Below are 19,824 nucleotides of genomic sequence, written 5' to 3' on the forward strand. Positions count from 1 at the left end.
ACATCATTTGTGGAGTTCTTGTAAAGTTCTCACTTTGTATTTTTACTTGGTGTGTGCGATATTGGAACTTCCGAATACGAATATGAATTGCATTCGGTTCATATTCGATTTGAGTAATGGACATTAAAAAATTTTTTCGAATCTTTGAAAGTACCAAATATTTGCTAGTGATCAAATACTGTACCGACTTTGATAAATCTGACTGTGGCAAAACCACAATATCTGGAAAAATTATCCAAATATTGAGTTACATTACAAATGCATCCTCTTTGCTTCCTTCTCTGTAGAATGTGATCGGCCCACACGATCACATTCGGACATTGCTAGGCTTGGACCTTATGTGAAATTTTGCAAGCAGGCTTTTCAACATGTAATGTGATGAGAACAAGCTGGCTGACCTCCCGTTTCGAACTGTCACAGCGAGAATGATCCTTCCATAGCTTGTTACATACCGTATTTATGCGCATAATTTGCGCGCTAGCATAATTTGCGCACCCTGAACTTATCACCCGGGTTTACAAAAAAAAAAATTTTTTACTTGCATATTTTATGCACCGCGTTGCGCTAGACCACCATCATGCACGCGGTTTCTACCCTATGGCTCTACCCAGTAGCATTCGGCTATTCCGCGTGTTTGTTTGGAAGGCTTTTTGAATCTTTCGTGCACTGGGCGTTCATGGTGGTGTCAGGGGCCGCTGTTACAATCGCGGCGGCATCAGCGGCATCGCCACTCGGAACGGCCAGGGCATCGCCACTCGGAACGCGGGCTTTCAATTAGAGTGAACTTTTTTTCATTTTTTTCTGGGGGCGGCCAGCGTGGGGTGCGGGTCCGGGTGCTGACGTATACGCAGCAATATACACTATACCTATATTGCGCGTTATGACCTTTGTGGAGCTTTTTAAGTCGGGCTTGCGAAATCCCCGCGTAATTTGCGCACCCCCTTCTTGGAACCCTAATTTCTGAATAAAAAGTGCGGAAATTATGCTCGTAAATACGGTACTTAAAACCCACACCCATGGCTCTCGTTCTCTTCGTGTTGCCTTTGCAACTCTTCCTAGTGTCACACCCCCGTTAACACCCACTCCCTCAAGGGGTGTAGCCAGGAAGTCCGTTCAGTTAGGTGTTTTCTAGCAAAACGTGTAAAAAGGGTTTTCCCAGGAAGTTACTGAGTTTAAAGGGGGAGGCGGATTTGGGAGGTTTGGCACATTTATGGGAAAGCCCACTGAATGCTTAGATACAAAATTTCATGCGGAGAAAAGCAGCTCTTGCAGCTGCGGTCACCTCAGACTCAAGGAAGCTGCGTGTCCTCAGAATAGAGATTCAGCAGAGCGCGATCTTCTTCCACGAGGAGCCACTGCACATGTGCAGATTGCCAAGAGGGACGCCACAAGGCGCCAGGCACTGGCCAGCTGTTTGCACACTGCCCCGTCGGGACCATTCAGTGCGTGCAACCGAAGCCCCAGCTCCGAACCACATGCCTGTGTTCCCGCTTGTATGCTGAAGCACGGGTATGTGGCGTGGAGTTGGGGCTTTGGTTGCGCGCAACCCTTGGTGCCATCCCGGAGGAGGTGCGCTGAACTGAAACCACACGCAGCAAGAGTTCCAGAAGCGTTATTCACTTGAGACGAACACTTCGAGGTTTCGAATATGCCAAACGTTCAGATCGAATCAAATATTGAATGCTTTACTGTTCGACCAAAATTCGAAATTATCGAATATTCACACATTGCCTAGTTGTAACCCAACACCGACTTTACAAAAATCATTGTAGGTGCTACTACGTGCAGTATTTTCACTCTGTGGGCTGCCCTGAACCACAAAAAATATTAAAGAGTGCATCAGTGACACTGATCTCCTCATGTCACTGATGTGAAAACTCCTTCTGCTTGCCTGCTGTGCGGGCATGAATGCTATGACAGTTAAGAGTTCTCTCCATTCTGACCCATAATCTCTTTCATTATTTGCTGCTATTAATAAACATGAATATTCAAGGGATCCGAACCCACGACCTCCGAATTTCGCGTCCGGTGCTCTACCAACTGAGCTACGGCGACAGCTGTCCAATCTGCTGCTTTCGGGGGTATTTATGTGTTTTCTAACTGAACCCTGAGAGTGTTCACCTGTGCCATCCTTATCCATAGCGGCAGACGTAGTACGTTCTGTATTACCGCAAGTGCCACGTAGAAACATGGTCAAGCGGTGAGGGCGGAATCTGTGCGAGGACCCTTTTATGCTACCTATAGTATATCGACTGCCAGATTCGATGCCCTCGTTAAACTATTCAGCAGACAAAGGAATGGAAAGAGGTGCTCATTGTGACATACATGACTGAAGCCAACAGGCACCGAAACCAAGGCTAATAGGGGATGTCTTCTTTTATTTTTTTTTTAATTTGTAGTTTTTCAACATTCGGAGATTAATAAAAGCAGAAGCAAAAGCAACCAGATGCGGCCGGTGGGATCCCAACCCTCGCACTATCAGAGGGCCCCTGTTGCTAGGCCATAAGATAGGCTGGTCACTGATTTTCGGTTTCTCAGCTTTGCCGCTGGCTCGCAGTGACAGGGGCTATCAGTCGCACGTTCGCCAGCTGTCCAAACCCAGCTGCACGCCGCTTCCAGACATGGACTGGCTCGTCGTTAGTCCTTTCTTTTTATTTTATTTTTTAGAAACATTCTCGCTGTTCTAACCCCAATGTGCGTTCTGCTTGTTTAGTCCAAATTGCTCTTTTAGCACGCTAAAACTGCACTTCTAACAGTTAGGGTATTTCCTTTGGCTCGTTAGGTCAGAACTGTGAGGTTTCGCCCATCATGAGCTGCCAGTTGTGTCAATTCATGAATTTCATTTTGTTCCTTATTTTACATGGTCGCACCACAGGTTACATACTGTTATGCTGTCTAATCAAGCAGCATACATATCTGTGCATGTCATGTTTTCTATTGTATGGTGCTGAGTCACTGTAGGTTTGTTTATTTTGGGTGCAAAGACATTGCACTATTAGGAAAAAAATAAGGGAAAGAACGTTCGCCTATTTTGAGAATTTTTTTTGTCCCAGACAGATATTTGATTTGATATGCAAAGGCATTTCTTCTTTATATTCGTATTCGATTTGGATTAGAAAATTTAAATATTTCCCTTAATTTAATTTTAACACCTAAATCATAATGCTTGTCCTGGACGACTCGTGTGTAGTATTTTTAAGAGAAGACAGTTAACGCATCATGAGTGAGCATGTTGAAAATGCTTTGAAAAGCAAGCATATAACAGCAGAAAATATAGTTCTGTACCAGTTGCGTGCAGTTGTTCCTTATATGCCTGCATGTGCCTCCACTTCAGGTGAAATAGTGCACCAGTGCGATGCAAATTGCAGCCACAGTAATCTTGGCGAAATAAGCAAACAGCAATGCCCGTTATGAAATTTTATTCTGCCGACATAAATGAAAAAAATTAGCAGACGCTGAGGCAGCAATCCAGTATCAAGCATTAACACACCTTACATAGGTCACCGGTTCGAATCCCTGCAGCGAGCTAGACTTTAACTTAACTAGTAAGTTTATGCTACACGAAACGCTGAATCATGTGACACCATCTGGAACATTCTGCAACAAATGGTCCACAAATTTTACACGAATGTCAGGACCAAGTGGCCCTACTTTGATGCCTGCCAGACAGATATATACATACCGGATCGACATAGTTTAGTTTTGAGTTGTGGTGCCCGGGCATCACTCTGCCGCCTGTTATTATTTTATTCAATTATGTAACCACCTCGGTTACCATAGCAACCACTGGGATACAATGTCGTTGCTATGGAGGCCGCCATCATGGATTCTATTCGTGGAATCAGCACAACTCGGAGGCTCGAAACGTGACCAGTAGAATTAATGCTCTAAAACAATGGCACAAAGCAGAGGAGTGTTTATTCTGTGACGCATGGTCAGGAAGGAGGCTTGTCTTTCTGTTTTTCATCAAGAGATGCATCTTGTGTCCACGGCTAAAGGTGAATGAGGATCTGAGCTGGCATTGATGCAGGTCCAGAAGGAAAATTGTGTGTCCTTCTGCAATGGTTTTTTACCTTCCCCACCAGTTACTTGATCGCGTTTTTTTTTCTTTCACCCTGAGGAGCAGATGTGTCTTCATGTATTTTTGTAGGCATTAGGAAGTAGGTAGAAAGGGTAGGTGCACACCCTTCCCTCATTCCTGAAAAACTTGCATTGCGCATATTGCTTTGGCATGGCAAGAACTTACAGAGGAAATTACAACATATTACAACAGCAAATTACAACAAAATTACAATATAGTACAGGGGGTCGCACTGTGATTTCTGTATTTGATCGGGAGAGTGGAGCAGCGGTACCGCGTGTCGTGTTTTCTGCCACTTACCAGCAGCGGTGGTGGCTCACTCGGCAAACATGGAAGCAAGCCAGGATGCTGCTGTGGCTGGCAATGGCACTCTATATATGATAAAGCCAGTGACACTGTGTGGAAAGGGCACGGTGCACAAGGTGACATGTGTTGCTTTATATGTGTTCGAGCTTTAAAGGGGAGCCTTGTAGTTTAGGTCAGAATAATATAAAAATTCTTTGCTGTCACACCACAACTAATGCCCAGACATTTGTGTTACACACTCATAACCGTTCCGCGATTTTTTCTTTTTCCGTTGTCAGAAAATCACTTTTTGGTCAATTTTATCTAGATCACCCCTTAAAAATGAAGCTTACTTAAACTGCTTGCTTAAACCGAGTGGCGTTGTGTGTCATGCTGGCAGAGGGTTTGTGATTAATAACGGTGCAGGGACAAGAATGGAAGTCATTGGAAATTGTCATGCAGTCATATTTCTGCATTCTGCCATGTGCAGTTACAATATATCTGTGCAGATACTTTTACACGTTGGTATGCGTCCTTGTAATTGGTGCATACCTGAACATTGAAGCTTTCACAAGTGACACAGGGTTTTGCACTGGCACTGTGGTTCAGCCTGCTGAATTCTACTAAAGTGCTGATTGCCAACTGCCAGAAAAGCTGGCTTCACCTTTAAAGCCTGTTGCGTTTGGCAGGTTACTGACGTTTCAGGACTTGGTTACAGTGACACACAAAGTGGCAGCTGATGCGGCTATAGTAGGGCTTGCCATACTCTTAAGAAATAATTATAAAAAGAGGTGTACAGTTGTGTGGTAGATAAGATGGTGCGTTAAATGTATTTTTTTCTATGTTTTGTACATATTTTTACATATTTGATGGTCTTTGTATTTTTTAATTACAAAGTTTTCTTGCTAAATATTTGAAATCTCTCTTTTTCAGTTTGCGAGGACCCCGAGTATAAGGCGAAGGTTGAGCAGTGTGAGCAAGAGCTAGCATCCCTGAAGGCCACGTGTGAAACGCAGGTGATGTTTGCATGCCCTGCTTGTTTTGGAACTTAGGGCTATGTGAGCAGTCTGTTCTGATTGCATGGGCCATTCTCTTGACTGAGGTGGAAAAGTGTGTTTTTTGTTCTAAAAAGGGCACTGCTGTAATATGGGTTAAAGTTTGTTGCAGTCAGCACATTTTATTTGCACTTTTTGGGATCATGAACAGTGTCATGTGACCTATGTGACCTACAGGTGTGTAAATTTTTAAATTAGATTTGTTTTTATAAGAGCCTAAATTCTCATTTGATGGTTGTTTCTCTATTGTTCTCTATTTCTTTTGTTTATTTGCATTGCTAGCATTTTGTCTGCATTTTTGTAGACTTCAACACTAATGAAGTTGGCTGTATTATAAAACCAGGGATTACCCTTTTCCACGTATGGCTAGAAGTGCCATATAGAGAGTAAAGAGCATAGGCATAAGAGGATAGGTGCATTGCAGCTTAGCATCACCTCTGCTTGGAAGCTCTATTTCATGGCAGTATGCCACTGCAACCGCAGAGGAAATACCATGCAGGAACCTTTTACCAGGCTAGCAGTGGTTATGGTACATGTCAGCTTATGTTTCTGGCTTGAAGACAGTTATCGTGTGAGGTTGGAGGCTTTTTTCTTCTCTCGTGGAGACTTGGCAAACAATTGTGTTTGCTACTTAAACTGCCCAGTTGACCAGTGCATTACATTTACAGGCCACTGACAACCGGCAGCTGAGTGACTTGCTCGCAGAACGTGAGGCCCAGGCTGAGGAGTTGGCAGCAGCGTTGGAGCGGCTGCGTGAGGATCACGTAGAAAGCAGCCGGCTCCTGGAGGCTATCCAAAGTGAAAAGGTGGCCGCCAGTCGTGCTTTGTCCCAAAACCGTGAGCTGAAGCGGCAGCTGGAGGAGATGCAGGACGTCTTTGTGAAATTGGTGAGTCCTTTGTTGGCACCAAACTTGCTAGTGGATTGGAATAACCCACTGTGAGTTACTGAGAGATTACATTTGTGCTGAGCAGGAGCTACTATGAATATCATTGTCATTGCTATGCAGGCTACTTCTTTGTGTCTTTTGTGATTTGCATTTACCATCTGCCAGAGGTGGTAGTGTTCTTTTTGTAGTGCATTAAGGATGGGTGTTTGCTTCCTGTATGTAGTCAAGGTGTGTGCCATCCTGCATATGAGGGATTTTTTTTTGTTTCCCAAATGTATTCCTAAAGTGCGACAAAGGGCATTCAAGTTGCTTGCAGGTTTCACCATACTGTTCTGTCTTCCTTTGTGCAAGTGGGCATGGAAGGTAAATGGAGCACAGTTCCTAAAACAAAGTGCCCCGCAGTGCATGACCTTGCAGCAGTTAGCTGGCACATTGCAGGCATGTTTGAACGTTTTAATGCTACAGTTGTGCACACCATACTGCACATGTACATTCTCATTATATCTTGGAGAAATGCAGTTAGATCGTAGCACCTTGTTGTGTTCACTTTTGAATCCGCTTGTACATGTTATAACGTGCTGTGTGATGCACAGAATTGTTTTGTATAGGTGCTGTCAATTCGTGTAACAGACAGAATTTTTAAATTCAAGAAATCACTTATCTGCCTCGGACCTGCCTCCATTCAAGCTAGTGTATTCTTGATAAATTATTGTCGCCCCCATCTGACAATTTCTTGTTGTAGAGTGAAAGCTATGAGCACAAGGTAATGGCTTCTACAGTTGTGTGGCTGGCCTGCAAGCACATATGAACAGCACGCTTGTAAAAGCCATTGCCCCATGCTCATGGCTTCCACTCCATTTCAAGATGAGAAGTATTGTCAAGGAATATATAAAATATTTACTGTGAGAGGATGCTAAAGCACATATGAACAGCACGCTTGTAAAAGCCATTGCCCCATGCTCATGGCTTCCACTCCATTTCAAGATGAGAAGTATTGTCAAGGAATATATAAAATATTTACTGTGAGAGGATGCTAAAGCACATATGAACAGCACGCTTGTAAAAGCCATTGCCCCATGCTCATGGCTTCCACTCCATTTCAAGATGAGAAGTATTGTCAAGGAATATATAAAATATTTACTGTGAGAGGATGCTAAAAATATTTAGTTTGACATTTATCAAGCAAGGCAGTGTTGGTAACATTGAGCTGGCATGGACTGTGTTTTTAACTACAACAGTGCTTCTGCATATCAGCTATTTATAAAATATCGATGCCTCTTTTCTGCTGTTTTCTTCTCCCACCTTGAGACAACCACCACAAAGTACTTTGAGTTGCATGGTTGGTTAAAGCAAATAACTTGACATTGAATTCGATGTGTATGTTACTGTGTTATTTTTGCATCATTATTGTCAGTGCATTTATTAGTCCAATGAAAATGCTGCACTTTTTCCTCTACTAGAGCAATGACAAGCTGGAGCTAACTGAGCAACTTCAGAAGGAACAGCATGTCACCAAGGAGCTTGGAGAGCGTTTGGGACAGCAGGAGGAGGAACTACGCGAGTTAAGAGATCAGGTGACAGACTTGTTCCCAGTGGGTCACTGTAGTTAAAGTAAAAAGCATGGTCAGTGTGTTTTTTATGGGGTTGCGGCTTACAGGTGAAAAAAGAAATGCATCAGTCAAACATACTGCCTAGGGGCAAAATATATCAATAGCAGTTTAGTAACTCTTTGTGAACTGTCCAAATTTTGTTTTCAGTGTTCAGAAGAAAACATGTTGACATTTATCTTTGTTGTTTCAAGTATCACTCTGTAGTACTTTCAGCATTCTTGTGGTGATCCAAATAGGTATTGGTCACCACAGTCAAAAGCTTTGGGGGGAACATACAAACTGCTATTGCTGTGCGCTGGAAGTGCAAGTAGTGCTTACAGCCAGTGACTAATGTGCTGGTACACATGCTGTTTTGAAGGTTACTTGTGCATAGAGAGAACGGGTGACCTGCCTTGTATCGTAGAGAGAGTTTTTTTTTATAGTGCCTTGATGGCCTTGTGTTTCTAGTCTTTAGGCGCTTAGCTTTTGATGATTGTGCATACCGTGTCCTAAATTTAGCTCATGATGAGGTGGATAAACCTGCTGAGGTGAATAGAAAAGGCTCTTGGACCAAACCACTGTGTTGAGGGGTCAGTGATTCGTTCCTCCGTCAAACAACTTAAAGCTGCCTCATGTAGTAAAGCCCACTTGCGGCCCTTTTTTTTTTTCTTACAAAATCAGATAGCCGGATGAATACGGACATGCCCATGACTGCAGGGCAAGGTGTAAGAACATATTTAGGTGCTGACACTGCCCCCGGCGGCGTGACCAGACCTTGTTCGCTGCTCCTTGTGTGTCTCTTGAATGCGGAGAGATGCCGCCACGCAACAAAGGATTGTCTAGTCGCTGAGCTGTAGTGGTCATAATGCAGCTATTGCGGGATCGTTCAGTGCCGCGGTGTGTTTGTGTTCTTGTTTAAGTGTGGCAGTGGGTTTTTGATATGCACAGAAATCTCAGTCATTTGCGCATTTCGCCTGCATCACAAATACTGTCTCCGAAGACGAGAATTGGCCCCGCACTCTCGTGCTCGGTAGCAGAACTCCTACTCTATATGCGCAAGTGCCAGGAGCAGTAGGAGACCATCAGTGTGATGCTTCAGTGGCGGTGTTTGTGACATTTTAGTGGTTGTGCAGTGCATTTTACCGTAGTCGTGGCCTAGTGGTCTGGGCACCCGCTTCAGCTGCTGGAGCTAGTTGGTTCGAAACCCACCGCTGGACACCTACCGATAAAAATGGGTGAAAGCCACCCGCGACCCGACGCCCGGCTTCCTCAGGTGTGTGCGCTTGGATGAAGCAGGGTGAACCTTGCTGTGCCTTTTCGGGGGCAAACCCAGTTTCAAACACTCAGCCTGCAAAGGTGGTTCATGTTTCACTGCAAAGTGAAGAGTTCAGCTCAAGCTCGTACACTCTAAACTGCGTGTCTCAACAGACGTACAGGTTCAACACTGCTGTAAGTGATCCTTCATTCAAAGAGAAAACTTCAGAGTATCACTGCAGTCCTGGGCAAGTCTGGTTTTTCCGGCTGTCTCACTTTGCGAGACATGAAAATGACGCGAAAATGATTTGCGAAAATGGCCCTAATGTTCCTTCCACCGAACTCATCTTTTATGCCGAGACTGACGATGCTGAGTGGCTGACAACCTCAATGAAAGCTAGGCCGGCATGCACATGAAAAGATAAAATGCATGAGGCTGTAAACTGAACTCGGTGGATGACAGTATTGAAGAATTGCAATGTGCCTGCTCAAGTGGCTATGTTGCCCTTAATAATGTTCTGCCACAAAATGCTTCACCGATATTTCAAAAGTCGTGTGTAAATTATGCATCTGCATATTTGTTATAAACTTAGCCGGTGTATTTTCTGCCTTTTATACCACCATGTGCTGTGGCACCAAAATGCACAGCGCAGGCAAACTGTTGGAGGCCATGAGGTCACAGACCGATATTTGCTGCGCTACCATGCTTTCTCGCATCTAGTGTGCCTATGTAGCAGGTTCTTCAGAAAGTCAAGAGTGATACACATAGACTACGGAGAGTGCAGACCGCCATTAGTAACACAAATTGTTTCGTTTGCTGACATCGTGATCTCCATAGTTTTGAACCAGGGATAGCTTAGTGGTCAGAGCGCTCGGTTGCTGTGCCGGAAGATGCGGGCTCAATCCCAGCTGTGGTAACTGCGTTTTGATGAAGTCGAAATGCAAAAGGCGCCCGTGTGCTTTGCGATGTCAGCGCAATTCTCATTTATTAATCAACTGCGGCCTGAATAGCGATTCTGTGCAGCAAGCAAATACAGTACAACAAAGCCGTGCTGGGGGATGTGATTTCGTGTATTCACAAGATTAGGCACAGAACACATTTATTCTCAGCTTGATGGGCAAAATTTCGGGTAGCCAGGAGGCCAGACCGGAGCAGCAGTTCTGACAATCACTGCGTCTGTCTCTTTGGACGATGACTTCATAGACTTCTCAGAAACAAGCATCCACTCAGTGCCGAATTATTAACTACGTAACAGGCATGATCTCTCGGTTGCGATACCCTATCTGCTCTGGGGATTATCCTGCGCCACAGGTCCAGGCAAAGCCGCCGTGGTGGCTCAGTGGTTATTGTGCTTGGCTGCTGGCCCGAAAGACACAGGTTCAATCCCGGCCGCGGTGGTAGTATTTCGATGGAGGCAAAATGGTAGAACCCCATGTACCGTGCGCTATCAGTGCACGTTACAGAACCCCAGGTGGTCGAAATTATCCGTAGCCCTCCCCTATGGTGTCCTCATAGCCTGAGTCTCTTTTAAACCCCTTGAAACCAATTCAAACAGGTTTGTGTGGGCATGCACCAAAGGAGCTTTAAAAAGTGGCATTCAATCAGTGCAAGGCGGCTAGCCCAAACTGCAGTTGGATACAAAGTACGCATTGACCATAATCTCATCATGTCAGCTTGTGGATCCGACAAGGCTTCTTAGGCGTGCCGGAACAACAACCAACACATCACAGCCGCCAGGTGCATAGCCTGCAGTGACCACCCACGAGCTCGGAACATACCGCCATGGTAGCTTGCGCAACAATCCTCGCGGGAGGTAGCAAACCGCAACATAAAACCCTAGTTTCAGCAGAACTTGTTCGTGCATGGTGCCCTCTGCAACGTAGAAGCAGGGAACCTAACATGCACGCATTGAGATGTTCTCTGGCAGCACAAAACACAAATACAGCTTGAAACGGCACCGAATGCCAGGCATGCCGCTTACCCATGCCCGCTGTTCTGCGAGAGATTGGCCACTTATCCACGGTGCCCCTACGCCGCTGCAATCGCCGCATGTACTAGAGCGCGAACACAATCTGTGCGCGCTGTTTGTTGCGGCGGGCGGTCAGTGTCAGCACCTAAATATATTCCTACACTGTGTCGCAGGGGCACTCTAAAGTGAACTTCAATTGAAGGACTTACAGAAGGGGCAGTTGAACCTGTACATCTGTGAGGACACATTGGTAGAGCATATGAACTTGAACTCGCAGTGAGAACAATCCTCGTGTGACCACAGTAACACGAACCACATTTGCAGGCTAAGGTGTTTGAAACTGGATCTGCCCCTTAAAGAGAACAACAAAGACTCTACTTTTACTGGAATTGGAGCCTTTTTAATCTATAGAAGGCCAAATAATAAAGCACAGGTGTCACCACCACTGGCCGATTTTGCAAGTAAAATTTGGTGCATTGACACTGTTTTTTTTTTTTTTTTGTGGATCCCTAAAGCTAGGCTACATTGCCATTCACCTCATAACAGTAATCACAGATTCCTTTTTGGTGTTGATTTCACGAGCCTGAATCAAGTGGCAAGAAAATTTTTAAAGGCAATTTTCTCAGCAATAAGTGCATCTTTTGCTGCCATGCAAATGTCAATATGCCCAGAAAAAGCCATATAATCAATTTTTACTGAGAACAAAGATTGGATGGATTTGTTCTCAGGGTCCCTTCAAAGGATCGCAAATTCTAAAAACTATTCTGGAGTGTTCTATGGCGTCTTTTGTAGCCAATGTGCACCTTTGGAACATTGGATCCCACATACCATACCTATCAGGACCATGAGACAGAATGTAAAAGAAAGATAGGATTAGATTGAAGTGCATTTGCCAGGCACACTCGGATAATAATTAACGAAAAAGTGGAATAGAAATGGAATCTCTATATTGTATCGGCCCGGGAGTGAATATAGCTCATCGCCTGTTTAAAACCAGGTGTGCATTTCTGACCTTAATCAAGCTGTGCTTGTGGTGCATTGATCTAGGTTAGAAGCTCTTAAACTTTTTTTGCTTCAAGGAACCCAGCAGCCTTCAGCATGTGACAAAACACCCCCCCTCCCTCCCCCCCCCCCCCCCCCCCCCCTACCCCTTCCATCACACTGTCATCACAAGTGTCCAATTGGTCAGTGTTGCTTGTGAATGGATCCTCTGTGTTTTTTTTTTGTTGTTCTGTTCACTTTTGTAAGTATTTGTTTGTTTTATTGCCTTCAGGAAACAGCAAAGTTTTTTATTCAATGCCCATCTCCCGCTCACGGTTAGACCTCTCGCTTCAAGACAAAAACATAGAAAACTACGACAAATGTTCCCCTGCATTCGCGCACTCAACTGGCACAGAATCACATTGGGTATCTGCTGTTCCATTGCCGTTCCATTGGGTACCTGCTTTTTCTCACTTCAGCATCAGTGCAGTGTCGGCATTTTGTTTTTCTAATTTCGACAAATATACTGGCTTTACAGCGCAAATGGGTTCACCGGCAGCAAAACTTGCCCTAGTGGCTCCGACGCCATCGAATTGTCCAGAAAAACGCTCGCTGAGACGTGCACATTTTCTTTTTTTGCCGCGGCTGGGCGCAGCTAGCTCGGTGGCCCATGCTTACAGTTGGCATGGCCACGATTCCGCTTGACATGCGTCGCCTTGTGCACCATAATCTTCCACACCATCTTGCTGGCTTTCTAAACATACGTGTACTGGTGCACCTGGGCACAGCAATGTCTTGGCACGCTGCCAAGTTCGCCGGGCGAGCCACCATTGGCGACGCTCCTGTCAAAACATAAACACGCCGGTACTGATGTGCAGCATCTTAGCATGCTGCTAAGGTCTGTGCTATGGTCAGAACTGACGCCGACTGCACAAAACTGAGGAACGAGGTAAGAAGAGCTAGTGCTCTGAAATTAGTTTTAACGGTGCAGGTGCTATGTCTGCTTTGCACACACCTGCCAGAAGTATACCAGAAAAAAGGGACATGCCAATGTGGTGCTTGGAGAACTCATAAATGTAGCCCGTGGAACCCAGTTTGAGAACCTTTGATCTAGGTCTGTTATCTAATTTTCTTCATACCCTGCATTTCTTGAATGCTGTTGCTATGTGCTGTCCAGGAACTGCATTGCTAGCATGAGTAATGGCCTTTTGTCTGCACATCTCTTGGCTCTGGTTGTGTGTGTATGAAGTCTGAAACAGAGCATCTTTGTTGCTGCCTCTATGTTTTCATAATATATGCACAAAGTCTAACATGGTGGTGCATGCCTTTTTTGACTGGCAGCTTGCTTCCAAGGAGGGTCAGGTGCAAGGCCTGGAGCAGTTGTCAAGTCGGGAGCACTATCAGCAGAGTCAGCTGGCTGACCGTGTGCGCCACTACCAGGCTCAGTGCCAACTCACTGAGATACTGCAGCAGGAGCTTGCCCAGGCTCAGGTATGCTGTGTAAGTGTTTGCAGCATGTCACTGAAAGTTGCAGAAACTCACTGTAACAGAATATTTTGATTTTCCTGGCTAATGATCACATCAAACGTATCTGCTGTCTCTGAAGAATACTTGAGGATGCATTGCTATATTAGTGAAGGGCTCTGAAGTAGTAGTCAGGAAATTTATGTTCAAGCTCAAATTAACAGTAGCCCCACTGTGTAGTCGCACTGGTAATCATTTCATAGAAATGCAGGCAGTTGCGCTGTGCTTCCTGTTGAGGTAAGTTGTCTGCCTTCTTCATTTGTAGTGTGTAGGGGTTTGTGCTCAGTTGAATGGCTGTCAGTTGTATGGCTAAATAAAAATGAGGTGAAGCTGGCTGACTAGAACTGCTGTACACACTTCTATACACTCGTGTGAAATGCTGCCAACGCATTTCTGTGGGATCATATCTGGTGGCCAGCAGCACAGGATTATTATGAAGAGGTTCCTAATGCCAATAGCCTCGTTGTCCATGTTGAGTGACGATAGGCCTGCAGCCTGGTAATCAGGTATGGACAGCTCTCTTGTATGGCCACTAAACTGCATGTGACTGTGGGCATAGCTGGTCAGGTGAGACTCGACGTGGAGATCGCAAGTGTTCATGCATACTTTGCAGCTTAGAGAGGCGGCCTTAGGCAGTTAGGTCCATTGGGAAGCTTGAGATGTGACAGAGGAGGGACGTTGCAGGAGTAATGCCGCTGCAATAGACTCGCTTTGAGAACAGGAAACAGCAGCACTTCCATTCAAGATGGGAAGCTGGACAGCTATGTGAGGAGGAAGTGCCAAGGGGGAGGAGAGGTTGGCGCTACCTAGCCTGGTCGACAGAAAACGCTGTGGAGGAGCTTTAGAGGGGTGCTGCAGCTAGAGAAAGAGTGTTGTGTGGATGATGGAAACTAGCATAGGCCAGCGTAGTAGCCCCCTGGGATCACATTGGGTAGCACAGGCCCAAGGATCTCTTGAGGTTGCACTAGTCAGATGTGATTGTCGGTGCGCTGGCTCACTCAAGTTGTTTTGGAGCCTGCAAGCTTATATCTGCATGTGCCCACATGAAGCTGAGCACGGTCTTTGTTAACACACTACAAACCAGCATAGCCAAACATGGTTTTTAATGCAAAAGCGTTACCATTCCCATTACGAGAAAAGCTGGTGGTGGCACACACACCTGCGTGTGCATGCATGTGTGCGTGCTCGCAGATGGTACAGAATATCCAAGCGATGGCAAGAAGAATAGGGCTATGACATCGAGCGGCCGTATGATGCACACAGCAAGCCGAACACCGCCACTTCACACAATCCTATACATGTTGTTCGTCTGTATATATATACTCCCCACTGGCCAACCTCCATGTGGTGCTAGTTTTCCCAACATTTGTACTGAAATTGTGATGCCACCGTTTGTTGTACAGCGTTCCGGATGGTGTCTTACGAATTCTCGGAGATACAGAGGTTAGATTGGGCTAAAGAAAAAATTTTGCCCTGCCTGCTTCGTCTTGTGACACAACGGGCAGTCGAACCTCGTTATAACAAAACAAAACGGTCTGCAACGAAATAATGGATATAACAAAGGAATGACGCTTGTCCTTGGAAGCTCGGCCAGCACGGGTTATAATGAAGTAATTGCCGGGCCCCTTCAACTTTGCTTATCGAGGTTAAAATGCAGATTACATGTGATAGTCAAGTTGGAGGCCAGCATGTGGCAGGGGCTTGATTTGATGACATATACGCCTTTAATTTCATGCCTTCCCGGACTTTCATATCAAAATTGTGATGCAACTGTTCGTTGTACAGCGTTCCAGGTGGTGCCGCGCATGCTTTTGGGTGGTGTTCATGATGGCGTCACCTCATTGCCATGCAGCGAGATGGTCCAAATGTTTGCGGTCTGGTGCACAACCAATATGCGAACACATAAACTCGTAGGAAAGAACTTTTAATGCATGTACAAATTTACACGTAAACAGTGCACTCAGGGACAGTAATGCTTTCACATTTCCACAGGTAGCAATCTTAAGTGTTTCTGCCGAATTTTAATGCGATAGTGTTAAGGAGCTCCTGTCACAGAATCCGGCGTCGGCATCGTTGACAGTGAGCGAAAAATCCATGAAAAATCTCTAGAGAAGCAATCTAGGAGGCTGGGGGGGCCACAAGGTGACGTGACCTTGCGGCGTCATCACAACCTGCCGATCGTGGCAGTTAAATTATTGATTGGTCACTAGAGGTTACTCAGCAATAGCAATCTGGGTGCACTAGCCCCCACTGGTGGCAGCACCTGCCATCGCAGGGCAGTGGTACTACATCGCTTAACTGCTGCACCATTTTGCCAGGAGTGGCATGAGGGCTGCCAGAGACCTATGAATGTTAAGTAGAGAACGACCAATTCTGCACACATGGGCATTAACCCATTAAGCTATCGTGTCATACCCGAAGGCAGAGCTTAAGTGCCCCCCTCCAATTTTTGTTCCCTTTTGGCAGTTCACACATGCATTTGACCTCATTAACTTCACACACAAAGGCTGCTGGTGATTTGACGAAAGCTGTAAGACTGTGCAAAGTCAGAATGACCATTTTTGAATATTGAATTGAGTTTGAATTGTAGAACCTGGTTCAACAATTGTTTTTTTTTTTTTCTACTCTATGTGTCCACTTGCAGGGAAGCTCCGACATGTCTGAGAGTGGTTGGCTCGAGGATACAAATCCTTAAAAAAAAAAAAATGTCATTTGTGGCACCAATAAGTATTTTTTTTACATTTAATGACACATGGATGTTACTTTGTCAGTTTTTGTTGCAGCACTATAGGAGGAGTCGTCATTATTTTGGACAATGCAGAGTTGGTCTATTAATGGTGACAGAAATTTGGAACGCTGCAGGTAGCCTTTTGAGCAGAGTTCTGCCTTTCCTGCCTATCTTTTCTGAAGGGTTTTACAACATTTTCATATGAAGAATGCAGTAATGTAGTAAAGCTGCAAGAGGTTTGTCCAAATTTGCTTGAACCGTAGTAGGAGCATAGATCCTTTGTACCACATGGCTGTTTACATCCGTAGACTGAGTGTTATGTTGCTCAGTGGTAATGACTTGCACTTGTCAAATGAGGTGCAGTTCGGTACTGCTGAGTCATGTTAGGCTTAGTCCACAGATAGGAACAGCGATTCAATTTCATCTTTTTTTCAGTGCATGGCTAAGTGGGACCTAGAGCTAGCTAGGTAAGGCCTAAAGTAGCAAGTAACTCATCCTCGCTCCGTAGTTCACAAGGGACACTGTGGTAAACTTCTCGACTTACTAATGAAGTGGAGACAGTTCTAGGAATAAAGGCAATGCAACAGGCACGTCTCCTTGGTGTGTACAACAAATACAAGCATTATACAAATGTGTGGCTTTGTGGCATACGAGTAAAAGCTTCCAGGAAGACCTCAACTGCATAAGCTACCATGGCCAAGGTTGGTGTGTCATGTATTGTCTTGTCAAGTTGAGTCCTGAGTATGTGTTTCCTTGGCATTGCTGAGCTAACAGCTTAGCGCAGGAGGTGTGCATCATGTTCTTTTCTGAGGCAGACAAAGGGATCTCTCTTCTTTGAGCCAGGCACTACAAAAAGGAATCTGCTTAGGCCATACGAATACGAATCAAATATTGGTAGGAGTATTCACTACTTGCATGAATATTCGTATAAAATGAGTATTCATGCAAAACACGAAGCGCTAGCGATGGTGCTGTAACTCATGGAGTTCAAAGCCGTAGATCTCTAAAGGCGCAACACTGATCACCATTCAAGGGTAAGCAATACTAAGTCAGTACATTAACTCTGTGGTCGCTATGTCATGTGGGTAAGCGTTGTTGCCATAACGCTAGTTATGACTTTTCAGTAGGTGAGAGGGGAGAGGTATACAAATGAGGCATGTCATCCTAAGTTGGGCTTGAAGGCACGGTTTGCAAGAACTGTCCGAGGACTGCCGCATCGTCCAATCTTGGAGGACATGTATGAGCACTATGAATGCCACCACACGAGTGGGACGTTGCAGTGCTGAATCCTTGTTCCCGCGGAGACCAGTCATGACAGCATGCTGTACGGGGTTGGAGTGAACCCTAATTTTGAAACAGTGGTGAAGAAAACTCTGTGCCAAGTATTTGAAAATTTAAGAACATATTCGATTCATTTTGAATAGTACATTTAAACATGCACTAATTTAATTTGGTCAGCGAATCGAATAGGGGGATACATATTCGATTCGCTATTTGAAAATTTAGAATATTCTCACACATCTACAAAAGCACTGTCTCTGACATGCAAGACACCCTGGTCTTGCGTGCTTGTTGGGACATGCAGTGCAAAGGTTGGGTTAGAGCCAGAGCTCCTGTTCCGCAATGCTCCAGCAGCTGCACTTGCTTTGGAGCAGTGCAACAAGAGCTGCTTGACATGTGTCACAGTGTTTGTCACCCTTTTCTACTGTCCTATGTTTTGCACTGTTGCTGTTGGTTATGAGGCTTAACTGGTAGAAAATATCTGTGATGGCTTTTGGAACAGGCAGGTCCCAGATTGCTGCCATCCTTTTCAGGTCTGGAGCTATGGGTTGAGTATCCACAGTGATGCCAAGGAATTTTAGGTCATGTTGAGCTGTTTCTCTTTGTTAGTCAATCAAGAACTTTCTGCACTGATGGTCATGTTCCATGCATGTCTTGGTAAAGGTGTCTAGGAAAGCATGCTGTCAGTGAGTGCTCACAGAATTTGGTATGGCTGCTAGGATATGTAGTTCAGCACTGCTGAATATATTGTCAAACACTTCAAGGGTTTTTGTGTATTCTAAATAAGTTTTATTTTTGTCATATGAGAGAGCATGAGTGCCATGTTCAAAGGGAATCCTGTACTGTACAGGTGCAATTCTCAGACAAGCTGTGGTTTCTTTGGTTTGGTGTTTGTTTATTCTTCTGGCTCAAGAGCAACCAACCATATTATCCAGGATCTACAAACTTCATCTGTGTGCCGTCATAACTAGTTAATGAGTTCAAGTGAAAAAAAGAGTACCATGAATGTACTTACATCATCCCATGACCCATAATGGCAGCGAAGAGCACGAACACAAGAGGAGAAACACGCAAACACACGGATTGCTTTATTATTGATGCTTCGATTTTTGTGTATACTTCTGGGTTCGACCTTTTCGCGGCAATAAGATAAGATGTGTTTCTGACGTTACTGTGGCACGTGGTTGTTTTTATCCTCTCTGTAGTGCGCATACGCATAGAGCCTTCATTTACACAAAATGTGTTCCCAATAAAACCACTTGTGAGTGCAGCATTTGTTTGTCCATGTGTTTGTGTGTTTCTTCTCTTGTGTTTATGAGGCTGCTGTTATGAGTCAAGAAAGTTACCAACTAGCCCCAAAACTTGTTTTACTCAAGCATCTCTCATCTGTGTTGTTCTAGGCAAGAACAAATGCCTTGGTGACACAGAATTCTGACCTGCGAAAAGCATTAGCTGAGAAGGCGCAGATTGCTGTTGATGTACAGGAAAAGGATTCCAGCAAAGTTCACGACTTGGTAAGTTCACCTACGTGCTAGTTTCTTTCCCACTTGCTATGAAAATCAGATCTTTAGAGTGTCTTATTAGAGACTCGTTCTCCTGGTGGTTAGCTCACTTATGACATTTCCACTTAAAGTGAACACATGTTGCAGTATGTACTGGATCAATGATTTTGTATGTAGAGCTAATATTTGAAGGAATAGAAATGCCTTTTTTTTTTCATTCTTCTTTGGAATGATGTGCAAGGCATTTGAAACATTGAATTCGCCTGCACCTAGTAAATAATTAGTAACTTGGTTTGAGATTATGTAAGTCACTTGAAAACTGCACTGTAATAAGTAGTACCTCTTTTAGTAGAGTTGCTCAGACTGACAAAGATCTTTACTATATCAGTTGCTGGTGGTGGCATGGCTATGAGGATGCTGTCTGGTAATTTGGCTACTGTTACTAAGCACACAGCGTTGGTTCAGGAAAGGAATACTTAAATACCTTCCATTGTGCTCTACATCCCGTTATGTATTAATTTATTTTCGGGTATCACACTTGATATCTTATTTTCAAGCCTTGGGTAACTAATGTGGCCACAATGTGGCCACAGTTTGAGTCCATGTCAAAAACGAAAGCTTTGCATGAACATGGCACTGTTTTGCACATCCTCAGTGTCGTTTAAGAGGAAGTGGTTTAGATGCGTG

At 44.7% G+C, this 19,824-nt stretch overlaps 1 protein-coding gene across 5 annotated transcripts in view; it reads left to right on the forward strand.

The window, feature by feature from the left end:
• LOC144114473 (golgin subfamily A member 2-like) overlaps positions 1-19,824 on the forward strand; it is a 98,998-nt gene that overhangs the window by 48,219 nt on the left and 30,955 nt on the right. For 3 of the 5 annotated variants that reach the window (XM_077648224.1, XM_077648225.1, XM_077648226.1), the window contains 5 exons: positions 5,300-5,382; positions 6,090-6,308; positions 7,769-7,882; positions 13,444-13,593; positions 19,036-19,149. In XM_077648224.1, the coding sequence (XP_077504350.1) occupies positions 5,300-5,382; positions 6,090-6,308; positions 7,769-7,882; positions 13,444-13,593; positions 19,036-19,149 (680 nt within the window). Of the gene's footprint in view, positions 1-5,299; positions 5,383-6,089; positions 6,309-7,768; positions 7,883-13,443; positions 13,603-19,035; positions 19,150-19,824 lie in introns of all 5 variants that reach the window. The other 2 variants (XM_077648222.1, XM_077648223.1) reach the window with 1 other exon arrangement.

The sequence above is a fragment of the Amblyomma americanum genome, chromosome 1 (genome assembly GCF_052857255.1).
Source record: "Amblyomma americanum isolate KBUSLIRL-KWMA chromosome 1, ASM5285725v1, whole genome shotgun sequence".
Classification (NCBI taxonomy): Eukaryota; Metazoa; Arthropoda; class Arachnida; order Ixodida; family Ixodidae; genus Amblyomma; species Amblyomma americanum.